This window comes from Delphinapterus leucas, chromosome 8 (genome assembly GCF_059928025.1).
Source record: "Delphinapterus leucas isolate spDelLeu-1000000601 "Yukka" chromosome 8, BTC_Dleu_Yukka2, whole genome shotgun sequence".
NCBI lineage: Eukaryota > Metazoa > Chordata > Mammalia > Artiodactyla > Monodontidae > Delphinapterus > Delphinapterus leucas.
The window spans coordinates 19,070,583-19,080,051 of NC_143136.1; the positions used below are offsets into that span (position 1 = coordinate 19,070,583).

The 9,469-nt window shown below is 54.1% G+C and overlaps 1 protein-coding gene across 1 annotated transcript; it reads right to left on the reverse strand.

Moving 5' to 3' along the window:
• CDK5R2 (cyclin dependent kinase 5 regulatory subunit 2) lies at positions 1-2,282 on the reverse strand. The gene has a single exon (XM_022567711.3). It carries the CDS (start codon positions 2,135-2,137, stop codon positions 1,028-1,030), a length of 1,110 nt encoding a protein of 369 aa, XP_022423419.1. The 5' UTR covers positions 2,138-2,282; the 3' UTR covers positions 1-1,027.
• Positions 2,283-9,469: the final 7,187 nt, after the last annotated feature.

Consider the following 9,469-nt stretch of genomic DNA (forward strand, 5'->3'; position numbering starts at 1 on the left):
CCGGCCCAACCCACCCCTCCCCCCTCCCTCCGGAAACAATCAAATAAATTAAAAGGAGTGGGGGTGGAGGGGGAAACAAAAACACCTAAGGATAAGGAAGAGGGGTGCCCCTCCCTCAGAGTAAGAAGAGTTTTCTGTCTCCTCCCACCCTTCGGCTGAGGCGCCGCCGCCGCCGCCGCCAGGGTGACCTCCTAGGTTCATTTTCTCCCCAAACCTCAGTCTCCTGAAGCTGGCATCCCCTCCCACTATCTCCCGGCATGCAACACGTTGGAAAAGGTGGGGAGAGGTGGTTGGGGGTGGGGCGAAGGACCATCCTGGTGGTTGTCTGGGCTCCTGGGGCTGCAGTTTCTCGCAGTACCTCAGCCGATCCAAATTAAGAACTAATATTCCCTTTGGCCTGGGGAAGAGAGTACGGGGGCTCAGTTGGGGTAAGAAATGCAAGCTAACACAGGCGGAGGGGGGAAGGCAGACAGGAGGGAAGATGGTGACACATGCCAGGAGCGAGGAAAAAGAAAAGAAGGGGAGATGGGGACACAGGTGCAGAAAGATAAACGGGGCAATGAGAGATAGGTAGGGGGTAAGATGGAGACGGAAATACACACCCAAAGAATGGAAAATGGAAAGGCAAGGAGGAAGTTGGGAAGGCAGAAGATGAAGGAAGGAGGGAAGGTGAAAATACAGGAAGGAGATGAAGAAATGGACAAATCCGAGGGAGATGAACTTACAGACACACAGAGAAGGGAAGGGGGAGACCCGGGTAGAATTGGAGACATGGGGGCGCAGACAGAAAGGGTGAGGTTGGGGGTTCCCTCCCGCGCTCATCCCCCACCCCCACCCTGCGCCCAGTAAATCCAGACGCCGCGGCCTCTGGCATCCTGGCCTCCACCTTCCCCTGCGGGACAGGGGCGGCTCCTCCTCCGGCCACGGCGCGGAGCGGCGGTAACAGCGGCGGCGTCTTGATGGTCCCGGGGGCTCCGAGTGTGTGTCAGGGGTTGGGGTGGGGGGTGGGCGCGGCCCTTGGGTATCCCTAGCGGTCCAGGTTCATAGTCCAGTGCTTGGCTCCAGTCGCGCAGCTGTCCCTGGCGGCCGAGGAGGAGGAGGCCGCGGGCGCTCCCCCGCTGGGAGGACCCCCGGCGCCGGCAGCGGCTTCGCCCTCGTTCTTGAGGTCTTGGAAGACCTGCGTGAAGAAGTGGGGGTCGGCGTTGAGCCGCAGCATCTGCGGACTGAGCCGCTGGATGAGGCGCAGGCAGCGTTGCCAGAAGCGCTCCTTGTCGGGCTCCACAAGGAAGGGCTTGAGCGGGTAGGAGATCTCGTTGCCCATGTAGGAGTAGGCGAGGTAGAGGCAGGTGAGGAAGGCAGCCTGCAGCTCGGCGGCCGACGCCAGCTCATCCCCGCGCAGCGACTCGCGGCACAGCAGGTACACGAACACCAGGTTGGCGGGCGTAATGAAGGCCTGGTCTTGCCAGCCCTGCAGCAGCAGCGAGCGGTCCACTCCGCGGAACCAGCCCACCAGCTCGCCTGGGCTTAGCTCCTTGAGACGGTAGCAGCGTCGGCACACGAAGTCGCCCAGGCAGCGCAGCAGCTCTCCCGTAGACGCCTGCACGATGACCCGCCGCGGCGAGCCGCCAGGTACCGGCGGCGCCGCCTGCGGGGCTGGGGGCGGCGGCGGCGGCGGTTTCCCTCCTCCGGAGCCTGGAGGTGGGGCGACGGCGCTGCCCCCCGACGGCGGCTCGCAGGTGGTGGCGGCCGCGGGCACGGTGGGCACGGGCACCGCCAGGGGCTTGGCGGCGCCGCCGCCGTCGGGGGGGTCCCGACCCTTGCGGAGAAGGTTCTCGCGGTTGCGTTGCTGGACCAGGGAGTCGGCGCCGGTGGACGCCGGCTTGGGCGTCACCTTCTTGCTGCCTTTCTTCTTCTTGGCAGACGCGGCCACCAGCCGCTTCCAGGTGAGCGCCGAGATGAGCACGGACGGCCGCTTGAGCCGGCTTTCGCCTTTACCGCCCTTGCCTACTGGCGGCGCCCCGTATCCCCCCAGCGCCTCGTCTCCCGAGGGCGGCGCCTTCTTCTTCTCCTCGGGCAGCCCGCCGGGCCTCCGGCCCTTGGCCGAGGAGGCGGGGGAAAGAGACAGCACCGTGCCCATCCTGCAGAGCGGGGCCGGCGCCCGGGCCCCGGCGGGAACCGCGGGCGGCGCCGCTGCCCGCTGCTGCAGCCCCCGGGGACCCGGAGGTGGGGGCCCAGCCCCGGCCCGGGCGCGGGAACGGGCAGTAGAAGGTGGCTGCTCGGCTGCTCGGCGCCGGCTGCTGAGAGTCTCAGCTGCGCCAGCTGCAGCGTCAGCCCCACCCCTTGGGCCCCGTCTTCGCCGCGCCGCGCCCCGCCTCACGCAGCCAATCCTCGCCTGAGCTGCCCTCCTAACCGGCAGCTCCGCTGCCCAATAGAATCTCGCATGCCAATCTCAAGTCCCGCCCATCCCCCAACTCTGTCTCTGGTCCTTTCCCTTCACGGGAAAGGGGTAAGGAGGAGGAGGTGGCTGGTTCGAGGGCCTCCTCAGGGTCAGAGCCGGTGGGTGGGGTGGGTGGGTGGGGGGCTGCTCCCACCTAGCCCTCCAGGTCCTAGGGCCCCGAGTCAACTTGTTTTGATGCACTGGATCGCGATAGCAGAGATGCCATGGGAACAGCCTCTCCCCCCTTTTGATTATGTGTTGGGGGGCAGCGTGAGGAGTGAGTGCCTTCATCAAGGGGCCCTGGCCCCAGCTGGGTAGCACTGCACCGGCTCGTCCAATCTAGCAGTCGGTTGATTCCCTCTTAGCTCTCCTCCCCTCCATTCCCCCTACAAGGCCACCTGGGAGGGCTGCAGCAGGCACATTCTTGTTCTGCCTGTGATGGGGTGCTGGCTGGGCCCTGGCCTTCCTGAAGGTCACAAACCGACTCCTTACGGGTCCTCACTCTGGGGGGTGGCAAGACGCTCAGATTTGTCCCTGAGGCCACCGTTTGCCGACCTGATTCTCTGCTGCTGAGTCTGTGATGAGAGGCCATGAGCTCTGGTCCCTGGGCCACTGCTCTTGTGCTCTTTGCCCCCTCCCCCAACCCAAATCCCCTGATTCCACACTTGGGTGGATGATGGGTGGTTGGTCCCTGGGAAAAGTCTGGAAATTGGTCTGCCCAGGCTCAGATAGCAGATGGGCCTCCTGTGAGAAGGGAGGCCCAGGAGCGTTGGTCCCACCTCCAGCCCAGCCTGGGTCCAGGCTGAGATGGGTTTTCATTGTTACATGCTCCCTGCCATTCAGGTCCTAGCTGTCCCCGTTCCCAGCTGCACGCCATTAGGCTGGATCCTGCCCATTTCTCTCTGGGTCTGTTCCCTCCTCGGCACCCACAAGGCCTTTGCCCTGGATTTGGTACTCGCTGGGCCTTACCTGCACCTCCTGAGCCCAGCTGGTTCTGGGCTGTTCTATCTGCCTTGTAGGACTGTAGAAGGCAGTCTGGCCTGCTCTCTGGCTCCCCAACACAGGAGGTCTTCTGGTTTCTTAAGTGGGCCTTGGAGGTAGGTGTGGGTTTCATGGGGGAGAGAAGCCTTGGCCTATGGATTCAGAAGAATTCTCAGAATGGCCCTGGAGTCACCTCCATGTTCCTCAGAGACCACCAAGACACCTCCAAGGATGCACTGCTGTCAGGGTTGGTACATATGCATGTGTGTACCTAGTTCATTCCAGAGAAGCTATTCCAGAATCAGAGGCGCCAGCTCTTCTCAGCTGTCCCACAGGCCCGCCCCTGTGGGGGCCTGTGGTCTAGCTGTATTGATTCCCCACCTCTTTACCACTGTACACCACCATACACAGGCCAGCTTGTACACCTCCCTGACTCAGTGCCCATCTGTACTTTCTCAGTGGGGTCTCTCCTGCTCCCTTAGATTTGATCTTTATTCTCTCACAGCTCAAGCTGACCTGCCCAACCTCTCATTCTCCCTATAGTTACAGAAGAATGTTCCCTCTTTTCAGCTTCTGTAATTGGCCCTACTTCCTCCTACAAGGCTTTCTGAGTCAGCCTTTATCTGGCACCCAAGCAAGAGCTGGCTCACCAGTAGTTAAGGACAGGCCCCATAGAGACTGAGGTGCACTGGCAGAGATACCGGGCACGTGGATCTGAATGGCACATGGGTCCTCCCACCTCTGATCCCAGGAGTCCCTCACTGACATAAGGCCTATTGCTCATGTCATTTAGGACAAGAGTCTATGCAGCACCCACAGATGTCACCACCATGGTATCCCCACTCCAGGCCCAGCAGTGACCTCCTGTTGTCCTCTTAGAATTGCGAGTTCCCTCCTCTGCTTTGGGGTCCCCAAACCAGGTACCTTAAAAGACCTTACTGCCTCCTCTCACTCTTCATCTTGCCCTGCCTCAGACCCTCTCTCTTTGGCTGACATGCTCACCACCCTCCTAGTCTGGTTATACCTCTTGAAACTCTGAGCTCCTCTCACTGTGCCAGGACCCTCCCTCAGACCACCAACCTGCCTTTCTCAAGCTCTTGAAATTCCTTCTCTTCCAAGAAGCTTTTTTGGACTGATTGGGAGGGAACTGATGCTCCTTCTAACATCAATCTTTCTAACCTCTTCCCCCGCCAGCAGCAACTGCTACATAACAACTTAGTTAAGAGCTGGGCTCTGAGTTCCTAGTCAAAGATGTGCAAGATGAATATGGATGGAATTTTAAAGGACAAGCAGACAAAATAATAAAAACAAATCCATAAAGAGTGATGGTGTTTCTTTTACAAAAAATGCTGACAGAATTGAGGGAGGAGAGAGGGAGGTTATATCTCTCCAGGGTGGAGGCCAAGAGGGGTAAGCACAGTGAAACCAGAAAGGCGTCATGAGAAGGCAGGCTTTACAGAAGGACAGTGGACCGCCAGGGAATGCCCCAGTTGAGGCCCATCTTTAAGGGAACAGCCCCAGGCAATGCTGCGCAGACTCTTCGGCCCATTGGCTGTTTTTATCTTTTTTTCTGAGAGGTCACAGTCTAGGAGGCAGGAGTTTTAGTCCACAGCTTATAAATTGTATGACTTGGGGAAGTCATTTCAGCTCTCTGGGCCTCCCATTCTTCATACTAAAATGCAGGAATTCTACATATTTTTATTATCAGACCAAAAAAAAAAAGAATATTGAAGAAATAAGATAATATCTTGGGATTGAACTTAAAAATGATTCCTAAAGCCTCTTCCAGTTCTCTGATTCTGATTCTAAATAAAATCTGCCCTAAGAATTCTGTTTCACTTTGTAGCTCCAGCCCTGTCTCGTTCTCCCTAATCTGTTTCTGCCTGATGGGCGCAGTCTCGTGTGCACAGCATCTATGTGAGGCCTGCCCTTCTGCAGTTCTACCCAGGAGATGAAGGGGAGGGGTGCTCAGGCTCTCAGCAACATAAACCTTCCTAGGTCCCTTCAAGCTTTAGGGGGCCTCTGAAAGGTGGTGAGACAAAGGACAGGATGCCAAGATGGCCAAGTTCCAGGGTCCCCCCAGTAAACATCAAGGCCGGAGGTCCTAGAACTCAAGGTCATTGCATCCCATGTCTCCAAGGGACCCCTACAAAGGGGGTGATGATAATGTAGATTCTTAAAACAGCCAGAGTAGAGACTCAGCCTGGGCATCTGAATGCCTGGATCCTGCTGTCCCCCTTCCCTGATTCAGTACTCCCACAAAGGGAGAGGATATGCACCAGCCCTCCCTCCCTCTCTGGAGGACCTTACCCCAGGGGAGCTGGGGTGGGGAGGCAGTGGAGGGAGTAGAATCCCTCCCCAGGCAACAGTGGGGAGTGGAGAAAGGGGCTGAACAGAGAGAAGAGATGAACTTGACAAAGGAGGTGCTGCTAGCTGCCAGAAGGGAGACCCCATGTTCTCACACCTTTCCCTTTCCAGCAGGCCCCTTGCTAGGAGGACTTAATTGAGGAGCCCAAATATAGATTTTTTTAGGACAGAAAATAGGGTTGATAAGCACAGTTGGGTGTGGTGCTCTGGGACAGGGAGAGAAGGGAGCAATGCTGAGAGGCTGGAGGGCCCGGGATTAAGGGTCAGGGGAGGACAAGGGTGAGCCTGGGGCTCCTTTTCCTTGCCCTAGGCTCTGATTCCTTAATAAAGCCTTGGTCTCCCTTCTGGGTTACTGATGCCAGCCCTCCCACATCCTCATACCTGGATGTTTTCTCCCCATATCTCTGGCTCCTGCTTTTACCCTGCTTTGTTGCCCCCTGTGAACAGTTCTCTCTGCCCAATCCTTCCAGCTTTATTTCTCAATATATATATATACTCTCCAATAGCTTTATTTCTCAGTTCTTCTCCTGCTCCCATCATGCCCCTTTTTTGCCTCCTCCCTTTCACCCCCTACCCCAAGCCACAAGCATCTCTGTCTCTTCCCTGCCCCTGCTGGAGCCCAGCATAGCACTCCAGATGTAGGAGCAGATCAAGGAGGGCGGGGGTGGTGGCTGTTGCTTTTCTAGGATATTCTTAGCCTGTCTGGGGGCTGGAGCTGGAATCAGCGTTTCCATCTCAACCAGGCAGGTGGCTGCAGGAAAGCTGCCACTGCGACTGGGTCTTCATCTACTTGTCTCTTTCCCTGTCTCTGTTGTCCTCTATCTCAATTCCACTCTGTGAGTCCTGCCTTCCCATCTCTGTGCCCTGGGATGGGGGAGGGGTGCCCTCTGCCCTGGCTGGCCCCAGTGAGGTTTGAAAACCCTGTCTTGGAGATTCTTGGGGAAAGAGAAGAGCCTTCGAGAACTCTAGCTCGGATATTCCCTGGATCCTCATAACCTTTGTCTCTGCCCTGCTTTCATTTGCCCCAACAACTCCCTCAGGGTACTCGGTCCCTAAACTCTAGCCATGACCATGAGAGCCTTTCTCATCTTGACTTACAGAAATCACTCAGGGGCCCTGGAGTTCTTTGGGAGCTGCTGCCTGATAGAGGCTGAGACCTGGAGTACAGTCCTCCTTTGGGAGTGAACAAGGGGCTCACTGGCCCAGATTCCTTTGTTAGCAAAGGGAGGGGCCAGGAAGAGATCTGACTCATTCACAAATAGCACAGAAAGTATCTGTCACCTTAAAAAAACACAGTGTGGGCGTTCCTACTGGGTTTTAGAGTCTTGCAGGTCTGGGTTCAAGTCTAGCCCCTCCACTTATGCGCTGAGGCACTTTGGGCAAGTTTCTAAACTCTCCTGAGGTCTATAAAGGTGGACCATCATAGCGTTGCTGTAAGATTTTATTTAATCTCACAATGCTCCACAATGCTTGTATATTACATGTGCATGGCACTTGGTGTTCAAAAAATGTGAGTTATTACAAAATTATACTGTCATCATTATTTTTACAGAGCAGGAACAGTTTATTTGACCTGTACCATTAGCATGTTTTTGTTTTTGCTTTTCTCATTGGAACATTCTTCATTAAAGGGACAGGGTTGTACTATCATTTCTTTTTGTTTGGCTTTTGAGATCTGAATTTAGAGTTGTCCTTCCTTCTGGGCCTCATTCATTTGGTGAATCTCTGTGTACCTGCTGTGTGCCAGGTACCATGCTGGCCCCATATCTGACTGCACCTTTCAGAGGGCGCTCTCTGGCTACTCATCCCACACACTGCTGTCTCTCCAAAGCTCCAGAGGCTCCATGTAGGGTCAGTTTTTCTTTTCAAAAGGTTTGAGAAAATATTCTGCAAAATTATAAAATCCATATTAGCAAATACTATTTGAGAAGCCGTCACCTATAGTACTGGGCTAGGTGCTGGGAATAGGAAACAGGATGAGGTGGGTCTCCAGGCTTCAAAGAACATACGACAGAAATTAGAGACATATGAAAAAAAATAATAAACAGTAGTAAGTTGATCAGTGTCCTATGATCAGTTACAGAGAATGGAACTGGACAACTTGAGTGATCCTACCCATTCCCCTCCATCTTCTACCTTTGCAACAAATCTAACTCCAGCTTATCCTAAATTCTCACAGCTAAGCAACCGCTGGTGGGGGGTTAAAATCAATTTTTAACTGAGGTCCAGTTCCTCCGTCAGGTATTGTGTCCCTTCCAGTCCATGGCCTTTCCTGTCCGACCCCAAGCTGTGATGATGCTAAGCACCTTTCCCAAGGCAGAGCCAGGCCTCAGCCACTGCCTGCTCACAGAGACCAATTCTGCCCTCCGAGCATGAGGGTTAATGAGTAACTGCTTGTGGGAAGAGCTCTGGTGGGCCTGCTTACGGCCCAGCATTTTGTCGTATAGGAGCCACTTCTGTTTACCTATTTGTCCAGGATTAGGGGCTGGGGTTTGTAACGGATTCATTAATTTATGCTTTCCTTTCCATGATCTCAAAATATAAGGTGAATCCTTTATTTTTATCTCCTTTAAGTAAAAAAGCAGTCCTGATTTTATCACCTGGAGGCCCATATATACTCACTTCTGATTTTGGGGAGGGAGCAGAGAAGTGTAAGAAGGTTGTCTGCTAGATTAATTGGTAGCTTCTAGACCACTCTGCCTCACAGAACCACCTGAAGGAACTTTGTAAAAATACAATTTCTGGGACCTACTTCAGACCTATGGAACCATAATTTCTTGGGGTAGTCTTAAGGTGGCATCACTTCATGAAAAAATTAAGAGAAAGAGGAAAACTCGGGGAGACGGCTGGGTCCTACCTGTTTCTTCTGTTGAGCACCACTGCTATTGCTGCCAGAGGAGCAACCAGCCTCCCTGTAGTAAGAATACCCTAATTTGCTTTAGGGAAACCACTTCTCCCACACTCTCAATTCATGTGGTTTACATGGGGCAATAGGCATGTCTTTTCCATGTACCCAAGGGCAGACTCAGGACCACCTGTACTGTGCACTGTGCTTTACAGCTTACAGAGCACATCCACTGACACGATTTCACCTGATACTTCCAACAGCCTCTTTAATAGTTAGGTACCTGACCATCTACCTTCCCGGTCATAATGGATCAGGGATGGGCTGGTAACCAAAGCCAATCTTAATGAGATTCAGTTCTCAGAGTTTTACTAGAACTATTGAGAATGAGATGCTTTCCTTCCTCTGAGGTTGCTAAGCTAGTGGGATGAAAGCATTGAGATGTCGATGACTCTCTTGCCCCCACATGGATGGAGGTCATCTGAAATCTGAACGAATACACAGGGAAACAGTCAACAGATGGAGGGACAGACTCCTGATGTAATTTTAGCCCCTGGATCCAGCTGGGCCTGATGCAGGTCTATGATCCAATAAACACCCCTCTTTCCCACTTTATTCCTAATCTTAAGGTAATTTGAGTAGCAAATCTAACATTTGCAAGGAAAAAAATTCCAATGACTAGAACTCCCTGCCTGGACATTTTCCTTCTGGAAATTTGTTGGTAACTTCAGAGAAGTATATGTTTGGTCTTGATGACTGAGGAGGGTGGTCTCTCGCATCTGGTTGTCAGTGAAGGACTGAACCTGGATGAGACACTGTTGACCACAACCTGGGTTCTG

What these genes read in the sequence shown, in the direction of transcription:
- CDK5R2 (XM_022567711.3), bottom strand. Translation starts at nt 2,137, where the DNA reads ATGGGCACGGTGCTGTCTCTTTCCCCCGCCTCCTCGGCCAAGGGCCGG.